The sequence below is a fragment of the Carassius auratus genome, chromosome 3 (assembly GCF_003368295.1).
Source record: "Carassius auratus strain Wakin chromosome 3, ASM336829v1, whole genome shotgun sequence".
Lineage (NCBI taxonomy): Eukaryota > Metazoa > Chordata > Actinopteri > Cypriniformes > Cyprinidae > Carassius > Carassius auratus.
In genome coordinates, this window is record NC_039245.1 from 9503410 (window position 1) to 9527351 (window position 23942).

Consider the following 23942-nt stretch of genomic DNA (forward strand, 5'->3'; position numbering starts at 1 on the left):
GTGCACCTGGACACGAGGGAGAATTGAAAAGAAATAGGAGCACACCTGACAAGATAGCATTTGTCTAAATTACCATATCCAACTGCATATTATTCTGATGTGCTTTGTTTCTGATAGATATTCTTCTTCTGTCATGTTTCTTTTCGCTTTCTTTTAAGCTAATGTGCAAAGCTCAACTGCTCTAAGGGTTTGTGCACTTAAGATATGAATGTTCACATTACAAATTAATCTTTTAAATGTATTATTTTCAGTGAACTGGTTGAACCAATTTACACACAAGTATAGCGTTCAACTGACATCTGAGTATTGAAGTGCCTAGTGAGAGATTTAATTATATTCTGTCATAAACTCAAAGCTACAAACCTCATTGTTGAGCTGAGAATATGTAAGGTCACTATTAATAAAACATCAGCAAGCAAATGAAAGATTGCACTGTTGTCATTTTTCACATTTTAAAATAAGCTACTTTATACAACGGATACTATTTCAAAGGAATAAATACAAAAGTGACAAAATCAATGTTGCAGTCTTCAAAAATGAGGCAAATCCAAATGTATGCTATAACATTCTGGGGATGTTGGAAAGTTCATGAGTCATGAACAAATGCAATCATTACTCAGCTCAAGTATTGTTATCATCCATGTCAATGCCATCAAATCAATTATTGACATTTCCGAATATTAAGTGTCTTATACAAACCAACCAAAGCAATAGTGAAAATATTTCATAAAGGTTCTTCCAACTGTTTTATCTATGCATAACAATGTGCACATTTTTTACCGTAACACATTTCATAAGATTTCTTTTCAAAATGTATGTAAGGTCTGAATTCCTTAAAAGCAGCATTAGATGTAACTTAGATAAGCATTATTGTTTGTCATTTCGAATTCCCTGTCTTGTTTTCAGTTGATGACAGGCAAAGATTGCACTGTGACATTCCCGCTGATTTGGCATATTAGCCATCTGGCATGGCCTCCTCCTGAAGACACACACGTTTGCACTGGTGGCATCAAACCCACAGCAATCCATCTCCCCCTGTTTCCTTTTAGTACACAGCTGAAAATGATGCCTGTTGACTAATGGTCTGCGTGCCTTCCTTTAGTTAGCACTAATAACCTCCTGATTGATCGGCTCCCTGCCGAACGTCTAATGAGATCATTAGAAATATTCCAGCTTTCCACTCTTGTTTTTCCTGTACTTCTTCACAGGGGTGATCTGGTCATGCTGCCGCCAAAGCAAACAGTGCATTTGGAATAATTCCAATATTCTGATTTATTACTTAAAATATTATGCTGCTTATTTATTTAATTATTATTTTTAACCTTTGATAGTTTTTTTTGTTTTGTTTGATAGTTAGGATTTTTTGATGAATCAAAAGTTCAAAAGGACAGCGTTTATTCAAAATATAAATCTTCTGTAACAAGTCTTTACTATCACTTTAAACATACAGTATTGTTCAAAATAATAGCAGTACAATGTGACTAACCAGAATAATCAAGGTTTTTAGTATATTTTTTATTTCTACGTGGCAAACAAGTTACCAGTAGGTTCAGTAGATTGTCAGAAAACAAACAAGACCCAGCATTCATGATATGCACGCTCTTAAGGCTGTGCAATTGGGCAATTAGTTGAAAGGGGTGTGTTCAAAAAAATAGCAGTGTCTACCTTTGACTGTACAAACTCAAAACTATTTTGTACAAACATTTTTTTTTTCTGGGATTTAGCAATCCTGTGAATCACTAAACTAATATTTAGTTGTATGACCACAGTTTTTTAAAACTGCTTGACATCTGTGTGGCATGGAGTCAACCAACTTGTGGCACCTTTCAGCTGTTATTCCACTCCATGATTCTTTAACAACATTCCACAATTCATTCACATTTCTTGGTTTTGCTTCAGAAACAGCATTTTTGATATCACCCCACAAGTTCTCAATTGGATTAAGGTCTGGAGATTGGGCTGGCCACTCCATAACATTAATTTTGTTGGTTTGGAATCAAGACTTTGCCCGTTTACTAGTGTGTTTTGGGTCATTGTCTTGTTGAAACAACCATTTCAAGGGCATGTCCTCTTCAGCATAGGGCAACATGACCTCTTCAAGTATTTTAACATATGCAAACTGATCCATGATCCCTGGTATGCGATAAATAGGCCCAACACCATAGTAGGAGAAACATGCCCATATCATGATGCTTGCACCTCCATGCTTCACTGTCTTCACTGTGTACTGTGGCTTGAATTCAGAGTTTGGGGGTCGTCTCACAAACTGCCTGTGGCCCTTGGACCCAAAAAGAACAATTTTACTCTCATCAGTCCACAAAATGTTCCTCCATTTCTCTTTAGGCCAGTTGATGTGTTCTTTGGCAAATTGTAACCTCTTCTGCACATGCCTTTTTTTTAACAGAGGGACTTTGCGGGGGATTCTCGAAAATAGATTAGCTTCACACAGACGTCTTCTAACTGTCACAGTACTTACAGGTAACTCCAGACTGTCTTTGATCATCCTGGAGGTGATCATTGGCTGAGCCTTTGCCATTCTGGTTATTCTTCTATCCATTTTGATGGTTGTCTTCCGTTTTCTTCCACGTCTCTCTGGTTTTGCTCTCCATTTTAAGGCATTGGAGATCATTTTAGCTGAACAGCCTATCATTTTTTGCACCTCTTTATAGGTTTTCCCCTCTCTAATCAACTTTTTAATCAAAGTACGCTGTTCTTCTGAACAATGTCTTGAACGACCCATTTTCCTCAGCTTTCAAATGCATGTTCAACAAGTGTTGGCTTCATCCTTAAATAGGGGCCACCTGATTCACACCTGTTTCTTCACAAAATTGATGACCTCAGTGATTGAATGCCACACTGCTATTTTTTTGAACACACCCCTTTCAACTAATTCAACTAATTGCCCAATTGGACAGCCTTAAGAGCGTGCATATCATGAATGCTGGGTCTCATTTGTTTTCTGAAAATCTACTGAACCTACTGGTAACTTGTTTGCCACGTAGCAATAAAAAAATATACGAAAAACCTTGATTATTCTGGTTAGTCACATTGTACTGCTATTATTTTGAACAAAACTGTATCCTTATCAGAACTGTTTGACAGTTAATCAAAGTTTAAATAATTTTTCAGAGAACTTGATATCAGTTATTTGTTTAATTCATTCTTTCATTTTACCCAAAGTCAATTCATTCGAAAGAAAAGCTCAGTTTCCTAAATTTAAGTCAGCAATTAATTAAGGACACAGGTACAGTACAGCAAACTACCATTGTGAAAGATAGAAAGAAAAAAGAAAGAAAGAAACAACCAATAATTTAAGCCGTTCTGAAAACAGTGTGCTTCAATGGTATGAGACAGGCTTTCTGGGAAAAGCGAAGGCATTTATAACTCAAGTTCAATCAACTTTATTGTCATTTATCTCATTATAGGGCAAGTTTTGGGAGAAAGAAAATGCACAGGAGTATTTTACAACAGTATCAGTCATTCCAAGCTATTACCTCTATTTGATTAGGTGCTGACTTGCAGCGCTACATGCACTTTTGTTACCCTTGAGGTCCAGTCTCATGCTGCTAAACACCACTAGGATACATCATTTCAGTTTATTTCTGGAGCTTTCAAATCATTGCATTAATGCTATACTCAAAGAGTAAGTGTGACTGAATAAGAGTTGACATATGTCTCACACTACGAATGGGAGGTGATAGTTGTAACAGTATTTTGCCATGGCATGTTGCTTTTAAAGGCTTATTATGGCAACTGTGCATTGAGTTTCTTAAGCATGTATAAGCCATTCTGTATATTGTGCTCTTTTCATGCAACAAATATGAATTTAAGCTTTTTGTTTGTTAAGCAACCCTGCATATCTCATTTTTGGGCAAGGTAACTTTAGCCTCTAAGCATCTTAACTTCAAATTTAGTTTTAGCTGTGTGTACATGAGGAAAGTTTAACTGGTGGAAGTTTGCTTTTCTATCACCTTGTTAGTGCTCCCTACTGACATCACATACTGTACTTAAATATTTGGCACTTGCACATTCCCAAGGAGACCAAAGAGATTTGCAGGTGCTAAGTAAATTGCACAAAAGACCTGCTGCCCAGGAGAAACAAGAAAACCAAAATGTTGTCCTTAAAAAACTGTGCAACTCCAATCTTAATAGCAAGGATTTTAATGACTATAATAGCAGATGTGTGAGAATGCAGCAGTTGACTGAAAGTAAAAAAAAAAAAAAAAACTCTGCTATTATGCAAGGATAAATAACGAGCAAGCTTTTATAGAACGGACAGATTGCCAAAGTACACTGAAATCTCGAAGGAGGTTTGCTGTTAATGTTAATTGTTAGGTTAAATGCAGGACTGGTCAAGAATACGCATTTAAAATTTGAGCAGGTGTTTCCAAATAATGAATGCCCTTCTACCATATGGATGCAGAAACTTTAAATGGTTCAGATGTGCATAGTTCAAAAAAGTTACAACAAGCTCTAAAACTGCAGTCAAGCGCATATAAGATACATATATGTAATTGCAAGTTGTCATGTATCAGATGTCAAGTACATATATCTTTATTTTTTTTCATACAGTTTCAAATGTGCAGATGGAGATAGTCTACTGGTATTTAAATGGAAATATTTGGATCACCTCAGCCTCTAACATTAAATATACAGTACAGTTGTAATAGCAATACGGTAGCCAAGTGAGCTCAACGCGCTGCAAATAGAAAAAAAAAACACCTGCAAATTAAGAAAACAGCTCCATCAATTTGACAATGCATGTGCTGCAAATGCTCACAACACTACCAAATAAAGAAATGAGATTGCAAAAAGAAAAAAAAAAACACATGCAAATTAAGAAATCAATTTGACAACACATGTGCGGCAAAAGCTCACAATACATTTGATGTGAGCATTTGCAGTGCATTTCTTTGTTTGTTTGCACTGTAAACATTTGTAGCACCTGCTGTCAATCTGATGAAGATGTTTTCTTGATTTGCTGGTGCTTTTTCTATTTGCATGTGGAAGTTGCAGCGCGTTGATCTCTCTCGGCCACCATATAGCAGTCTGTGTAAGTACGTACACCTAAATGCTACTTCAAAAGCGCTTCTACAACCATTGCAGTTCTTCACAATATCTTATTTTTGTATCCCACAGAACAAAGTCATAGGCTAAGGTTTGGAAGGACATTAGGGTGAATAAAAGATGACTGAAATTTCCCTTTAAATTTATGGTCTCAGTTATAGATTTCCAATTGCGCTGGTGATCATCAAGAATCATTCAGTAATGAAATACAGTTTGGCCAGTGGCCAAATGTTTTCTCATAGTCCATACTAACTTCTGACTGTAATTAAGCTTACCCTTTATATCCTGCATGCGATTGCTGGTGGCTCTGAAGAGAGGAAGGGAATTTTAATCAGATCTGATATTTATGGAACATTGATTTCTTATTTATCGGGGATGCTAGTTTAAGAATGTGCAAAGCTGGAGTTTGGTGTTTTCAGCAGATGCCTAATTTTATAAGGGAGTGTGTGCATAATGTTTTGTGAAATTGCTTTCTGAGTTTTGCTCCTCTGATGTTCATTTTGTGAATATGAATCTTTGAGAAGCATGGTTAAAGTACAGTACTCAGATTTAGCAGTTCATAGTATATATTTACCATCTAACCACTATATTGTGTGGTGACTGCCCATTTAATGTGCCTTGGTGCTCAAGAGGATGTAGTTTTGTGCTGGTGCTGGCTGTGGCTTACTCTGCAGTGATTAGTCACAGCTGAGAGTGTGTTTGAGGGGAATAAATAACCCAGTTGGTTATTCAGGTCACGTCAGAATCACTCTTTACAAACACACACTCACATTCTGAGCAGCATCACGGCTTGGTAGGCAGCACTGATTACCAAAACATCTGACCAAAGGAAACTTTCAAGCAATTGTATAAGCTCCAGAGAGGCTAGGAGTTTCAGGGAGAGGAGGAAAACAGAATGGGAGGAAGAGGAAGGCAAAATATCACACTGTGCAGAAATCCTGCAATGATTTTATTGCTTTTCTGAAAACAGGAAGCAGCTGAATGTGAAATGTGCCACTTGCGCAGTGATTTGAAAAGGTCAGAGATGTTGGAAGCTTGCGTGTGTGTGTGTGCAGATAGATCGAGCAACTTTTCTCTCCTGACCTTCCAGTAGTGGCAAGGAATAATCTCCCAATCACAGTAGGCTGCCCAACACCAATAACATGTTTACTATTGTAGGAAATCTCAGTCAACACTTGAAAAAGATAAGAAAGTAAACCACAAACTACAAATCACATTTTCCTTATATGTGTAATTTACACACACATGTGAAATGTCATGCTCAAATAGTAAATCCACTCAGCTTTTTCAGCCTACTCAAAAACTCCTGACATTAAGATGTATGTGCCACTGCACTCCTTGGCCATGCAGCTATATTTCTGTGTCTCTTTGTAAGACAGAGTCGGCTGAATCAATAGATATACATGAAATGGAAAGATGAACAGACAGGCAGTTAATAATTAAGATGTTAAGAAACAAAGTTTTATCAGCATCTGGACTGAGAATCCAGAGATTTACAGCCACTTTAAGTGCCTTTTCCCCTTTGTGTCTCAGAGAGCTGATAACACAGTTGGAGAGGCTCCTAAATCATTGCTAATAATTTGTGTGGCACCTCTTTGCTCCCTGGTGGAGCTGGTCTTGGAGAACACAAGCAGGCAGAGCTGTAAAGAGAGTACAAGCCTGCAGCCAGCAGCACTCCTAACACTTCCAATCCTTCTGAGATTCATCCTGCGTGATTGCTGCTTGCATTGTTTGCTTTCTTGGGGTATAACTATTTACTTTGTCTTTTTGCCCAGACTTGAAAAACCTGACCTTAAAAATACATGTCAGTAACAACTGTATTATTTAAAAAATAAAATAAAATCAAAAATACATTCATGGGTACCGTAATATTCAAAAGATGTATTTATTAATATATATTGTTACAAGATTTCTACAAATACATAAATAATAAATGCTGTCGTTTTGAACTTTCTATTCAAATGTACAGTATCACAGTTTCCACCCAAAAAAATCTTAAATGAATGCAGCTTTGGTAAGCATATAAGAGAATATTTAAAAAAAAGAAAAAAAAAAATCATATTGACACAAAGATTTTGAACGGTAGTGTATGTCACGGATAAGTTAAACATTTCACTTCAACAATTCATTTTAGATTTCAATTGGACTCCAAATTAGAGGCTCAAATTGCTGTGATTTTCTTTCTTTCGTTCTTTCGATTTTTAAAGGACTGTACCCTCAGTGTACTTTCAGAAAACTTTTATCAATAGCCATTTGAAAGCCTACTTGTCCTTGAAAGTCTTGAGACTTGACTTGAAATCTATTTCAGACACTTTAAACAGTTCTGTTCCTAAAATGTCACTTTAGTGGTTAGGGTTAATGTCAGATAATTAAGTGTTTAACAGACACTTCTATCCAAACTGATTTATTACAGGAACAACCTGGAGAAAACGGTCTTGCTCAACAGCATGGTAATAGCTTTTGGTTCTTTGTTGGGATTAAACCAGTAAAATTATTGCTATTATCCATGAGCATGAACTATTATGCCACAACACATCTATATTGTATTATTGGGGTGTAAAAAACTGAACAAAAACATACTTAGCCTAAACATATTTTGGCTGGTTTATTAAGGCTGTTTTTCTACAATAAATATACCAAAAAAAAGAGTAACAAAATGTTTTTACTGATGCCTGAAACAACCAGGATGGTTCTAGTGGTTCTAGTCATGGTGCAAACAGCAATCTCTAGCTGAAAAACTGATTTTATTATGGTTGATGCACTTGCTTTTTTCCACTGGCAGGGCACCAGGTAGGCAGTGATTGCAATAGATTGAAAAGTTGTCATACAGTATACGTTTGCTGCCTGCACTGCTTCCATCCACACACCAGCAAGATCACAAAGCACCCATGACATTTTAAGGGACATATTCACACTTCCTCCATCAGACACTTTTCCTTGTCAACTTCAGTCCAATCACACAGTTTTGGTCATGTGACATCTTTGATGGTTCCACAAGAGCAGCAGTTGGCCAAATAAGTTTTTTTTTTTTTTTTTCTCTGTATGAAGACGTGTAGTAATGATTTGAATTTTTAGTGTGAGTGAATGAGCAATGCTTCTCATCACCATGCTGTTAAAAAAAAATCAGATTTTTAAAGGTGAAACTAGAGATTATGCCAATTCCAGTTTGGATGAAGCCTCTTACGAAGATGATCCCAGCACCTGTGAAGAGATGCCTCCGACCCCTGCGAGGATTTCAGATGATGATCCCAACTCTGAATCAACATAAAAACGAACCAAGTTTTCCTTATGTTATAATCATGACACAGTAAATCACTGTTAAATGTACAGTTTTTGAAAGTGAAAAGTTATCTTATAATTTACCATTATTTGACATTCCCAGGATTCCCTCGAAATTCTAATTTTCCCCCTTCTTCTTCCAATTATGTACATTATAGTTTTGTTTCATCTTATGTTGTTACATTTATTTATAATTTTTTTTTTATTATTTATATTTTAATGTTATTATTAAAATGTACTATCTTATTTTTAAAGTAAATTGTTGCTGGCTGATCTTTTTTATTTTTATTTCATTTAAAAAAAATTTTTTACCTTAAATGTAGCATTAGCAGAACGCTTACACAGATACAGCTCTGCTTTTGTCAAATCCAAAATGTGCAATTTGACATTCATGATAGCGTGGATTGCGTCTTCCTCCTAGCTTTCATTAAATCGTTGTTATCTGTTTTGTCGCTCACTCCTTTTGAACTTAAACTCTTCTGTTATTCTCAGCGTTCACCCATTCATTTTGTTCCTCTATTAGTTGCCCATAGCCGTTATCTCAGCTCACCCCCTCTAGTCCTCTCCCCCCTCTAATCTTCTTTAATGAGTTCATTTTCAGTGGCTTTACAGCAAGACAGACTGCTGTGGTGTCCTGCTGGTCACCCACACAGTCTTGAACAGAGCCAATAAGCTTCATTCTGTCTTTATGTACTATATATTGGAACATGTAACAGATTGTCATTACATTGTATGCTGGATTAGGTCACCTGACACATACAAACGATTTAACATTAAGATTCTCTGTGAAAGCAACAGATGTTGAAGTAGTGTTGGGTCAAACTATTCTACCATATTCTACCATCTAAATATGTGGATGTCTAAGTAGTCTGTTTAACGACTATAAAAAAGTTACCATAGTGATGGAATTATTCCTGCTAACTCCTTTTTAAGGAAAGAAAACCGAATCAGTGTGGGTTCAGCAATTTTTGTGCATGACACTCAATTGTATGTGCATATACAAAGTTCTTTACCAGCACTTTTACTCATCTGTACATCTGCAATAATTATTATTTTGTAAATAACAGCTTTCTTTACACTTTGTTAATTCTTACATGATTAAAGATGAAGGCACGCTACAAACTAACCCTAACTTATGAGTGCTCATTCAAATCATTAAAATGATTTCTACAAAACACTGATCCATTCAGGAGCAAGATGAGTAAGTCTGTGAATCAATGATTAATTCACAATTTTTTTCAGGAACTAAACAAGTCGTTTGAAGCATTCGTTCAATCGATTTGTTCAAGAAAGACGCGTTGGTTCTTTAAACAACTTGTCTTCATGAGTGAGTCATTCATTCAACTTGTCATTCAAAATGATTGATTTATTTAAGAACAGAACGTGAATGATGAAGAACAAAATGTTACTTAACCATAACCAGTCATTCATTCATTCATTCATTCATTCATTTACTCAAACGATTCATTCTGGAACAGAACACTGCTACTGTGATTTGTTTTGGAGACACCTGACTTGTTGGTCTGTGGATTTATTTCTCTATTTTCGCTGACGGAGCACAATTGCACAAAGTAACCGGCTACATTGTGTCTAAAATGCAAGTTACTCTATTAACTTGTTGTTTATTGAACTGTGGTATAAAGCAGTGGTCTTTTTATCAGCATGTATATCTTGTCTGACAATAGACCAGTTAGTCCATCATCGTTTCACAACAATAAAAATAATTTTCATAATCAAGCTTTCATCACATTAGTAGTGGTAGTTGAGGAGATCCCCCTTTCTATGTAAAGCGCTTTGAGTGCCCAGAAAAGTGCTATATAATTGTAAGGAATTATTATTATTAATTATCATGGTGACTACTTGCTGCTTTCTAATTTGGTCTCGATTGACAGCCACACCTCTCTCCATCATTCTCAGTATCTCCTTTCTCTTATATTGTCATGTGCAAACAACCTACTCAATAGCATCTAAACATATACTAGATGAGTGTGGATGACATTGAGAGTACGTGCTATTTAGATCCCCCTCTCTGTTCCCCTCCTGCACAAACACTATTCATTTCCTTTCCTGTCTGATGAGGCATGACCCTACCATTAATTTCAATAGTCTGCTGCTTTTAAAGCAGTAGGTCTTTGATCTGGGGTAAAGCCATTCCTCACATCAGACATGTTTGGTGACGCCTTGATTAAAAAACTCATAGTGCAGACTGAGGTCATTGATTACACTAGTGTTATTGGAGTCATCTTTATTCAGAACACTGTGTTATTGATCACCTTGACAAAACGCATCTCTTCTTTTTTTAAGTATTGACCAATTTGGCTGGCTTTTAAGCAGTGCTTTGTGCATCGTTTTTTCCTGACATTCTGAGATTTTCATAGACTTTTTCTTGGTAAAATGAGCGACGTCTGAAAGAATCATGAGCATGCCTTATTCTAGAGTGAATTGTATGTAAATTAGGGAAGAGAAATCTGTAGAGAAATGGCTGTTCAAGCTCTTCTCCCTTGATTTATCATAGCAAATGAGGAGCTCCCCAAATCATGCATATTGGTGCTTCAGTGCACATTAACACCTAATAGTACATCTCCTTTTGCAGTGGTTTGATATGCCTAGTTGTTACATTTGACAGTAATACCCCCATTGTGCAAATGCTTCTATGCAGCATTACCAAACTTTTCCAAAATGACATTTTTTAAATGCACGCATTTCCATGAATTTTACTACACTATATCGCTTCTCAAAATTTCAGTTTGTGCCTGCACTATGCATACAGTATTCCACAGAGGCCGTCTGTTGATAGTGGGAAAAGAACACTAATGCCACGCAAGGTTTGGCAAGGTTGTATGTGTTTCTGCTTGTTTATTTTAAGAATGGCTTTGCTGTTTGTAATAATGCTGCCTCATAACAGGCTACAAACAGTAAGCAAATCCCTTTCATATTGATCTCTGACAATGTTGGGAATTCGGGATAGATCAGATTGTCAGACTATCCCCATGTCTGTTGTCTGTTTTAGTTTGTGCATGTCTATGCATGAGACTGCAGTCTTCTTGTATGAATGTAACATAAGTGGGGTATCTGGTGTGAAGCGGACTATGCAAATATGATTTTGCATCGTTTAGCTATAAAATATTTGTATATTTGTACATTAAAGCATTGTTTGTTAGTTAAGCCATTGGTTTTAAGGTCATTTTTAAGTCCTACTATCTTTGTTTGAACAATTGGTTTCTATAGTATTATTGACAGCATCTTATAAATACAGCCAAATATCCAGTGATGAAAAGAGGTATTTTAAATTGCTTTGATAATATAGACTATAATTTGATAATTCATGTAATTCATAACTGAATGTGACATCTTACAAATGTAAGACCTCTGTCTGTATCTATCTATAATTCAGTGTTTCAGTAATACTTCATATGCAGTAGTCCTGTTTGTTTGCGGGCAGTGACTATGAATGTGTGAACATGGCTCTCAGTAAAAAGGGACTGACCTTGTCAAGCTGAGAAGTTTAAATTCATCAGCACTCTCACAGCACAGAGTCAGGAGCTGTAAAGTGAGCAGAGTGATCTGTAAGTCAATTGAAAGTGAAAGTGAAAGTGACATTCAGCCAAGTATGGTGACCCATACTCAGAATTTGTGCTCTGCATTTAACCCATCCGAAATGCACACACACAGAGCAGTGAACACAAACACACACACTGTGAGCACACACCCGGAGCAGTGGGCAGCCATTTATGCTGCGGCGCCCGGGGAGCAGTTGGGGGTTCGATGCCTTGCTCAAGGGCACCTAAGTCGTGGTATTGAAGGTGGAGAGAAAGCTGTTCATGCACTCCCCCCACCCACAATTCCGTCCGGCCCGAGACTAGAACTCACAACCCTTTGATTGGGAGTCCAACCCTCTAACCATTAGGCCACGACTTCCCCTTAAATTGTGCATATTTATAATACAGCACAGTATTTATTTGTTGATTTAGTGTATGGATGTATTTTTGTTTGAGGAAAGAACCTAAATGCTGGTAGACATGTAATACTGTGGCTGAATTTAGTATTTGTTTTGGTTCTAGTAGAGGGTTTGTGTTTGGCCCTCAGGTATCTGGTGTCAAATTCAATCCATGGTTCTTTGAATGAGGGTTGGACACTCTCATTAGTGAGCTGCTGAAGGGCCTCTTCTCGCTGTAGAACCCATTTTGATTTTTGGGAAAGTAGATCGCACAGTGGGGCTCCGGAAGTAAAAATCACATTTAAAATTTCATGGAGAAATATATTTTTAGTTTAAAGCTTTGAACACAGTCCTGCCATGGGCTTAGACATTTTCTAACCAGAAGTATATACTTAAATATAAGCAAACATTATTATTATTTTTAAAATGTGTAAGTAAAAACTGCCTTCCAATTAATTTATCAAAATGTAACTGATTAATTTTAATTAAGTACTTAAATCGAAACATTAACTTGAATTTTTGTATATTTTTCTCTCTCTTTTTTTTTTTACTTTTTCTTATTAATTGAAATGTTGTAAATATCTGTGCTTGTTGATATTTTGTAGTTGTTGTTGATTTGGTTCATACCATTATTAAAGAATATTTTGAAATGCTGGTCTGTGTCAGTCATTGCTGTGGGGTGTATAGCATATAGTGTGACTTGTTCACATTTTTTCCACTTTTTTATTTATTTATCTGTAAGCTTTTTATTCTGGCCTTTGTGAGGCAACACGCTGTGTTAAAGGAAAAGTAAGTGCCATATATTATAGTTTTCATTATTCATCCGCTTAGAAAATCGCAACATTTTATTTTGTATCACCATACTTACTTGTGTAACTACTCATGTAATTGTGGAAAACATAGAAGTGTTTGGTAGTTTCTGGTAGTGTTTTGGTAGTTTCATCCCTGTTTGGATCCTAAGAAATAAATGGTGCTAAGCTAAATGCTAGCATAGTGGCGCCGCACGCTACAGCGATTGAGTGCATGCACTGAGATGGGAGAGATACTTATCAACTGGTCTAAGTTGAGGGAAGAACATAGTGGGATATGTAAAAAACGATGGCGTTCTCTTTTACAGATTCTTCTGAATGCAGTGAAATTATGCTTATGTTCTTTTGTATTCAGTTGTATTTGTTAATATGGTAAGATAAGAGGTCATATTTAAGGGCTACTTAAATGCTGAGATCATATGGGCACTTGATAAAGAATCTGCCTGAAAAAAAGCTGAGTAAAATCAGTTACATGCTTGCTGTGAAACTGAATGCCTCACAAACTGGGAAAATATTATAGGCTAAAGGATTCTTCTGTCCTTTTCATTGTACTTACCACAGTTTAATAATGAAAGGCACAATGCAGATGCAAATGTACTGTATTGTACTTACTGAAACTGAATCAAGCAGCAGTTAATAGATGCACTGATGTCCAGGCAGTTTGAATACTCTTCGGAGGATATGAGATCCTAGGGAAAGTGCGATACTAACTGATAAGTAATAGCTGAAAGGCTCCAGATTGAAGTTATAGATTGTACTCATGATTTGAGAGTTATAAAGATAATATGACTCTTTCTGTTGGAAATGAATTAAAATGTGTTTTATGCAAGGCTACGCACCAGTTCACTGCTGGCATTACATCAGTGCCAATTCCTTTGTTTTATTTTGTTAGCTGGAATTACAATGGAGTTTTATTCATAAATCATTTTAAAAAAAAAATTCTCTACTCTAACAAGCAGTTGCCTCAGAGGACGTTCAGGGAACTGCTGGACTGGTCCAAGACAATGATTTACAAGACAAAGTCAAGTCCCAGGTCTGACCCTTAAAGTCAGTTCCAAATACAAATACTAAATATGTATGTTAAAGACAGAAAAAGAGAGGATATAAAATATAAGTGTGAGCGATAGGAAGTGTGGGACACCAGTGAGCTCTTTTGGCTTCTCTTCCTACACAAAAACAAGCCTCCTACATGCTCACACGCACAGGACACCATTTTACTTTTTAACAAGCTCATAAAGAGGGATTATTTTGTTTTAATTTTTTTACCTTGTTCAAAGAAGCAAACAGTGAACGAAACATACAGGCAAATAAAGAGAGTTTGAGAGAGAAGCAGAGAGAGCGAGAGAGCGAGAGAGAGAGAGTAAGAAAGAAAGAAAGTGAGAGAGAGAGAGCTGGCACAGGCTGAGCCAGGCGCTGGCTGTGTGGACAAGGAGGAGTGCAGAGAGAACAGAAACGACAGAGCAGGTGGAACAGTAAATGGATGGAGTAACCCAGGAGGAGGAGAGGAATGCTGAGCGAACAGACCTCCAGAGCGCGAAAGGGAAGACAAGAGTGGCGTGGCAGCAACAGCGGAGCAATTAAACAGTGGAAAGGAAAGCAAAGGCTCACATGCCGAGCAGCTTCTGTCGCTCACTCGCACTCTATCTCTCTCTTGAGCGACCGAAGAGGCAGAAGTGAAGCGTCCAGACAACGATAAAGGACAAGAGGAGGAACGCAAGAGGCAGGGGGAGGAGCAAACATGCATGGATGGACAGAGTAAAGAGGAGGGACATGGATGCAAATTCAAGAATTTGTTTTTCTGGGAATGGATATTTTTAGTAAAGGAAAAGCGAAGGAGAAGAAGATAAAGGATGCTGTTTCAGTCTAAAAGAAGGATGGACAAGGGAGGGAGAGAGAGAGTGAGATGTTGAATTCGGACCATGTCAGAACAAATTCCACATCAGCGGCATTCAGTCCTCCTGCAGGCAAGAGTCAGTGTGTGTGTGTGTATGTGTATGTGTGTGTTTGAGTGTGAGAACTAGCACAAAGTACGACCTCTGTAACATTAGGATTTTGCCCATGTGCCCCTATAGTTGAGGACAGAGACACATAGAGATGGGAAGGCAAAAAGTCAGTACTGTATCACTGTCAAAGCTAGAGAAAAAAGAGCAAAAAGACAAGATGAGTGTGATTGTGGTGTTGTTGGCTCAGTTGTAGTTAGTCTTTGGGAAAAACCCTCTCTTCATGGACTGTGGAAAAGGGTTGCCCAAGACTATTTCACCAACAGGTCAGTCTGTCTGGAGACTCTCTCAAATCCATCATTCTCGTGACTCAGCTGGCTCTGCCTCTCACAATCCAGCTCTTTTTCATTATTCTCTATTACAATCTTTTCTTCTATCTATTGAATCTATGTGACCAATTCGCTATGTGACCAATTCGCTCACCTGAACTTTAGGAGATTCTGGGAGAAACTCAGAGGGAGATTTTAGGCTGTCCCCAAAGCCAGACTAAGTCTGGGCACCCTGACCAGGTGGACTGGGCTGGGAGTCAGTGAAAGAGAGAGAGCTAGGAAGAGAGAAAGGAACACGGAAAATAGCCTAGGGATTTTGCCTAAGGGGTTATAGAGAGTTGCCAGTGGGTATGAAGACACACACTAAATTTTGGGTACCTCAGAGAGCAGTGTGTTTGTGCATGAATGTGATTATGCAATCCTGAAATGAAGTTTGCATACAATTGACAGGATATTAAAGTGGAAGCCTAAGCAGAGTTGGGATTGTGTACTTCAATTAAACTTAGAGTTGTCCTGCAGGTGTTACAACAGTACGTTACTTGATTACTGGACTTTGAATGTTAGATTTGTATTCAGGAAGTAAGTGCTGTGGCTTTCTCCGTGCTCCTGGAGCCCCATGAGGGCCCCGGCTGTGGAGGCCTGGCTGGGAGATGAAGCCATCCCCCCTGCTGCTCTAGCAGCTCTGTGGGCCCTCATGGCTCTGGAAGGCCGCTGTCTGCGCCCTGCCTCCCCCACACCGGGCCAACGCAGGGCCCAACGTCGCCGCACCCGACCCGGAGCACCACGAGACGATCTGTCCCACCTCACTGCAGACCTCCTAGCACGGACTCACCTCCATGGATTGCGGCATGTTTTCACCCCGTCTAACTCTCTCAGCCGCCGGGCCTTTTGGATGCTAGCCTTCTGCACTTGTCTGGGTCTTCTGTTGTCCTGGTCCTCAAATCGGCTGCTTCACTGGCTGGACTTCCCCACTCACACAAGAGTCCACACAGAGTGGGCGAGAGAACTCGCTTTTCCCACGGTTACCATCTGCAACAATAACCCAGTGCGTTTGTATCACCTCACTAAGAGCGATCTGTACTTCGCGGGTCACTGGCTCGGACTGTTGCTGGCCAACCGCACAGCCAGACCCCTGGTGCTGGACCTGCTTCAAGATGACAGTCAGGCATGGTTTAGCAAGCTGTCAGATTTCCGTCTTTTCCTGCCTCCACGACGCTTTGAGGGCACCAGCTTGGAATTCATGGACCGACTGGGCCACCAGCTGGAGGATATGCTACTGGCCTGCAAGTACCGTGGAGAGCCCTGTGGAGCTCACAACTTCTCCACTGTGAGTCTGAACAAATGACCTCTAACACTCCTTCTGTCTCTTTCCCTATCACCTTTTCCTTCTGGTACTTTTAGAAATTTGCTGTGACTTACTCTTTAATGCAGCACATGTACAGACTCGGCTCTGACCTCTCGTTAGCTCTCATCCTGTATTGGCCTCTCTGTCATCTTCAAATATTTCACAGCACATTTTGTACAACCATATCTGAACTTTCTGAACCCAATTTGTTTTTGTTTTGTTTTTGTTTTTTTTCTGTGGGAGCCCCATTTCTAATACCAGTGTTTACAAACAAATTAGGTGCGATGCTGATTTTCATAATGCAATTCTGATTAAGCATAATTTGCATTTGCATTGCTCATAAAGACTCTAACCTACTTGGCGATGAGATTTGGCGATGTATCACCGGTCAAGCCTTAAGAACACACTGATTTTTCATGCCAAGAAATAATTATTTAACACTTGTTTTTTTTTTTTTTTTTTTTACCAGATGTGACACGATAAGATTTTAGCACCAAATACCCACGCCAAGGAGAAAATTCCAATGAATTCTCTCTTTTTGCACAGTTTTTTGCAGCTCTACAGCACACAACACACCATTTCACATGAATATTTATTTGTGCTTTTTAAAATTATTCACTTTTTTTTTTTAAACAGTGTTGCTATAGGCATCTTCACATTGCAGTACTGTGATCAGTCTCTGTTTCCTATTGTCAGTGAACATGTCTTCCTTCTCCTCATTCTCATCCTGTTTCTTCACGGTTGCTTCTGCTGCTGTATTGCATAAGCTTACACAATCCCCTCTTTGCAGACATACTTCCCTGAGAAATGACAAGCACTGTAATAGACAAGTGTAATTGGATGCTTTGAAAACAATGAATGAATCGATTAAATAAAAATTTAGAGTAATGTCAGAAATGAAGAAAGTAGGAAGGTGTTGTTATGATATGCAATTCAGTAACTTAATGGAAATTAAAAAAAAAAAAAATTAAATGGTTAAAACATGCCTGATATTTGTATGTATTATTATTAACAATTGAACAACAAAAGTGTCAATTATTTTATTTTTAGTTTTTTCCCCCTGGAAATTACAACAGAATTTATAAGGAGTTGTGGGAATTTTGCTGTCAGAATTGGAGTGACAGCTGTAGTAGGATGCACTGTTATGTTGACATTGTAAATGAACTACTGGGATGTTGTGGGACTGTGAGAAGGAAGTTTTTTTTTTTTTTCATGGATGTTGTTCTGGGTTCTGTCCTCCCTCTCTCTCATTCTTCAGTCTCATTGTGTTGTTTGCCACTCTGTTGTTTCTCTAATTCTCTGGATGTGGGGAGAAGAGAAGCGCGGGCAGATGTTCTCTTTCAGGCTACGTTTCAGCAGAGCTTTTTTCTGCATGTGCGTATTTGTGCAAGACTACTTTGCAACTTTCTCATAATAATTCTTAATTAGGCTGGATGTCACTGGGGTATTTTTCTCTGTGTTTTGGAATGGCACTATAGTTTGCAGATAATTTTAATAACTCGTCTCACAATAGCAAGAACATATGTGCCTTATGTAGTGTATGCATCTTATTTTAGCCTTTAAACATATGTGAAATGAGTGTTTATTTATCAGTCTTCTTATCCAGCAACATATCTGTGGGATACTAGCTCATATAGCAGTCACTGGAGGTTAAATATGCCCATTTTAAGAGTTTAGAAAGAAATCCCATGTGCAATGGCTAATTTTCTTCTTTCTCATTACCTCAGCTTTCCTCTTCATTACATTAGCGAAACATTATCCACTCATCACAAAGTGTATTAGGGACCAAGTAAGACAATAGGAGAAGTTCCAGCAGGGAAAGCTGTAATTCCCTGCTCTGGGATGTTTCACATGGCTGCAGTCATACATTCCCAGATGTTACAGAAATGTATCCTCAGAACAAATTCTGGCTTACTCATAATAGTTACATTAAAGTGAGATCTGTGCAATAATTCGCAGTAGGTTATGAATGGAAGAGTTTAACACTTGTTTCATATGTTGTACTACTATAATTTGACTTAATGAAGTTCTACTACTAAAAGTTTTTAACTAGTGGCACTACAGATGGCTTTTAAATGCAGCATGAATAGTGCACTTGCAAACCTTTGAGCTTGGTTAAATATATATAAAATTATAATTTCAGCTGTTGTTGTTTTGTTTTAGTTATGAAGACACAGATTTCCATCACAGCATCACCATGGTAACGCTGTTAGCTGGCCATGTCCATCACTTGATGGGAATGGATGAGTTTCATTAGCTCCAACACTGCGTTGATTAGTTTGGTCTGGCACTGTAATGATCCTTGAGGTTGAAGCTTTCCTTCAGAGGGTCCTCCGTCTGGAACGAGAGCAAGACGTGGCGCCGCGCCTCCCATCTGTGGTCTTTATATGGAAGATTTTGAATTTCACAGAAAATATCTTTAGGTTTTCAGTAATGTAGCCAATATATTATTATTATTTTTTTCAGCTGTTTAGCTGAAACGTTTCATGAATTCAGTATGCTGTAAGGGCTTTAGGGCTTTTTGGAACTTGCTTTGAAAAGAATTACAGATCTTCAGTTATTTCTGGTGGGGCACGATCAGTCTGTTGCCAAGCATAATATAACATAATTTCTTATCAGTCAAAAATATTCACATCTATAGTCAAAAGGTGGTGCATGTCATCTCACATAAAATGTAAGTGTAACAATCTCTATGTATAAAATTACAATTCTTGAAAAGTCTGAATATTGAAAGCCTTACATTTTACTATGTACACGTTTACTCATGACTATAACCAGATTTAGACTAATGACCATTATTTGTTCATTGTCCCAAATCATTAAAGTAAACTTGATTTTTTATTTTATAACCCCAGGACTAATGGCATCCTTGCTCTTCTCCTTTTTTATTATTATTTTTATTTATTTTTGTAACAAAGTAGATCTGCTCACATTCTGCTTCTGGCCAGGGAGAGATCATAATTCATAACAGATTCAACTTGAATGGCTCTCATCTGATTTGAGACTCTATGTTCTCTCCCTCTAAAATCTCATCTTCCTCTCTTCTCACCTCTTAAACCATCTTGTTTCAGTGCTGTCTACTCTCGCTCTCTCTTCTCCCTCAGTTCCTCTTCACCTCTTCCTTCTATTCCCACTCTACCCACTCCAGCTCTCCTCAGTCCTGCACTACTGCTCAATCTTTCTCCTGTTTTTCCTTGTTTCTTTGCTCTGGGTTTTCAAAGGTGACACTTTCGATTTGTAATAGTCATTGTTAGGACTAAAATTGTGTATATAAATAATATATAAAAAATATATAGAAAAACTGTAATACTACAGATCTCTGAAATGAGAAATTACAAAACCTCTGTACAAAACAAAGAAATATCAATACTATTTTTATTTTACAGATGTTCACTTTTATTCTATTCTCACTCGTTTTTTTTATACAATAAAAACAATGTATTACAATCAGAAACCTAGTCGGTTACCATGAATCACTGCAGTTCAATATGTATACATAAAATAAAATATATATCTTTTATTTTTTTATTTTTTATTTTTTAAATAAAGGGTATGCAAGAATACAGCCAATTGAAACAGACAAAAAGATGAAGGCAACAACTGCAACTAAAATATTTCAACTGCAGCTATGAATTATATTCAGCGATGTACAGTAATAGTAGGTATACTCTACCCAGCTATAAAACTGCAAGTCTTATCCCAAGGCTAAATTGGTTTTTAATGTCCCCCTGATGAACAGTTTCTGTGAAGTTGCATTCAAACTCATATCCAATATTTCTAGGCAACTTTAGATCCTTCTGCTTCCAGTAGTTTTGGATGATGTATCTTTTGATATCCTGTGGCTCTATCAAGCAGTGGTCTGGAGTCTGGTGGGTTGAGATAGTCTGTTCATTGAGTTCAATGACAGTTGAATTAAGCTCAACTACTGTATGCTATCTCATGGCCTCTCAATACTCCCAGACCCTGCAGAGATTTTAACTTGAAATGTTTTTGACACTTTGACAAAATAACATTAGTGAAGTTTTAGTGTTTTTCCACAGTACTGCTATCATTCTCACAGTGTGCCAAAAGGGTTTGCACAATATTTTCTATCATTAATGGCTTATGCCTCCAATGTACTCACTTTCTTGCTGCCAGGTGAGGCAATATGTTACTGTGTGTGAGTGCTAGCTTTGGCTCTCCTGGCTCTTATTGAGACAGCTGTGTGTGTATGCTGGTCGATAAGAGTTGAATTCAAATAGCTTCACGTAGATTCTTGCCATGACAATAAGCCTTGTTCCATATCAGTAAGCAAAGGCTGCTGCCATTATTTTAGAAACTTACAAATGGCCCATCACTCAGTGTGGCTTAATCTACAACAGCGTCCATTAATTGTGTTGTGTATGTCCACTGTTACACATGCATTTTATTTGTATGGGTTGAGCAATATTCAGAATTGAACAATTGTAACCCTTTAAGTTCACAAGATGGAATTGGAATGAACTGACAGAAGAAAGTGGATTTTCTCTTGACATGTTCCTTTTTCCTGGTAATAACTGTACTTATTTGGATTTGATTTTTAGTTAATTGCAATTCAGTCTTCTTTAGAATCAAGTTTTAGTCCATCTTTGTTACTTAACCTGTTAGCCAGCACCCCCCATTATGGGACTCACAGCTGAAAGTGCTCTACCTAACTTATAATTGTAACAGTTTCCTACTGCGTTACAAACATAATTTTGGTGTCTTTGGAAAGAAGACACTTTGGGCTTTACTTTTTATCAACCATATCAACCAGATTTGATAATGCTCAAAAATTTTAAAAGTTATAGACACTAAAGTGCCTTGAATTTTTTTTTTTTTTACCACACTTAAATATTTTTTTATTTGATATAAAAATACATGAAATGAGTCCTGGGGCAATCTAGAAAAGTAATGGGTTGAAAGCCACATGTCTATTTCAAATCTTAATAAGATATCATGAAAAATTAGACTCAGAAAAATTGGATTGCAAATATTTTTCCGAGATTATGTCTAGACCCCCCACCCCTCAAATATAAGAAAATATATTTCCCAATAGTATTGAAGGCTTCTACAAACTATTAAGTCAGTAAACATACTACTGCATAGTTTTTTTCAATTATAAGATTCATCAATTGAATTGTAAGCTACAGTTTATTCTCAGTTCAGTTCTAATAGTGCACAACTTTTTGTGTCTAAATGTTTGGGGGCAGTTATTAGGGCTGTATGTATCTGTATTAATACATTAATTGCATTTAATAACAGAAAGAATTATATATATATACAAACCATTTTTTTTATTTAATGTATAATTTGTTTTACATATGAATTATATGTTGCTGTTATTAATAGCACTTAATTATTAAATCATGTTTAATAATTAAAATCAATAATATAAACTATTAATAAATATGTTGACATCTTAAACCAGTTTTTGTTTACTCAGTGTTTTGATCTGCAACAATTAATAAATATAATAAGTTTAAAAAATCTTATAATTTAAGAATTAAAATTATTAATAATAAACTATATCAAAAATATGCTAACATCCTTATCCACATTAAGTCTACTATTGTTTTATATACCAAAGTATTGCAATGTGTTTGAATTATAATTTACATTCAATGGAATATTTCAGCAAATACAATATCAGATACATGATACTTTAATTTCTTTACAATGTAAAAATTTTAAAGAAATACACACACACAAACACACAAGTCTATGAACAAACGTGTGTATGTAGATTTAGAATAGCCCAGTGTTCACAACATCACTATCGCACAAAACATCAGTGCATTAATGAGAGAAAGAGACAAGAGTTGCTTTGGGTCTTTATGGAAATGTCGTACATTGGCATCTTGATGAACGTAAGCTGTGACGAGTCCTATAGAGCTGAGAAGCCTTTGAACACCAAAATGGGGGATGTAAAGGAGAGGGAGGACTGATGACAGAGAAACTGTGCCACAATGAATGTCAGACACACATGAAAAGAAAACTGGAGCTTTGTGAGGTTACAGGATGCAGACATGCAGACATTACATTAGAGAGGATCTGACCAATGTCATGATGTGTAGGGCATTGTGTACATGTGTTTGTTCATGTATATGAAACTATGGTTCAATAATAGATTCCAAACAGAATTAATGAACCTAACAATTTCTGAATGTATCATAGTATAAAACGAGGCGTCAAGGTTTGCTGATAAGCATGGTCAAGTTAGTCTCTGCTGCCACCATTATGGGTACAAGAAGCACATTTTTCTAATGGTGGCCATTAAAAAAACGAGGCATGCATTCTGATGATGGATTTACCATTCAAACAAAAGTTTGGGGTTAGTAAGATTATTATTATTATTATTATTCAGTACTATTTTTTTAATTTCATTTTTTGTAAGAATTTCTTTTATTTTACTTTTATTTATGAAGGATGCATAAAATTGATCAAAAGTTCAGTGTAGACAGCTGAGAAAGTTAAGAAAAATATATGTTTTCAACCTAAATTAGAGTTTTGAAAATTACATTTTAAAATGAAAAAGATTTCAGAATATTACTTTTTTTTACTGTATTTTGAATCAAATAAATGCAACTTTGGTGAGCTTAAGAAACTTTTTTCGAAAACGTAAATATTACTGTAGTGTAGTATCAAATGGAAGTGTATATATTGCTAATATTTAACTATATAGTGTACCCGTCTCACTGTATTTTTCTCCCTAAAAGTGTGAAATAGACATGCATACACACCTATCTACCACTAACTGAGGTCATATGATTTCCCAACGTGTTCACTGTGTGTTGTTTTTGAAACTTTAGGGGTCTCTTGCACTTGCCTCATATGCCGACAGATTATTTATATAAAAAAGAAGAAAGTCATATGAATCCGGGATGGCATCAGGGTGAGTAAATGAATTTTCCTTTTTGGGTTAAAGGGTTAATGCAAATGTGGACACTTGGGCACTGAAAAGCCCTACCATTTCTGCCATATAGTGTGAATTTACACATCTTTAATTTAACAGACCCAGATTTCTGATCTCAAATTGCCCTTACATATGCTGTAAATTAGCATGGCCTGCGGATCCTCTCTAAGTCTCTGTATCTGCAAATAGACTTAAAAGGCAAGCAAAAATGCCAATCAATGTATTGCTGTTAAGTCTTCTCAAGGGCATATTTAAATATTAAAATATTTTTCATTATGCTTACAGATTCCCATGCTTGCCTCTTGGTCTGTGTGTGCCACCTT

At 37.0% G+C, this 23942-nt stretch overlaps 1 protein-coding gene across 4 annotated transcripts in view; it reads left to right on the forward strand.

Moving 5' to 3' along the window:
• Window positions 1-23942, forward strand: part of asic2 (acid-sensing (proton-gated) ion channel 2) — a 317641-nt gene that overhangs the window by 182933 nt on the left and 110766 nt on the right. Inside the window, exon 1 of one of the 4 annotated variants that reach the window (XM_026208285.1) lies at window positions 14412-16688. The exons of 2 other annotated variants lie outside the window; for them this stretch is intronic. In XM_026208285.1, coding sequence (XP_026064070.1) covers window positions 15978-16688 — 711 coding nt within the window. In that variant the 5' untranslated portion in view covers window positions 14412-15977. Of the gene's footprint in view, window positions 1-14411; window positions 16689-23942 lie in introns of those variants that run through there. One more of the 4 variants, XM_026208276.1, reaches the window with a different exon arrangement.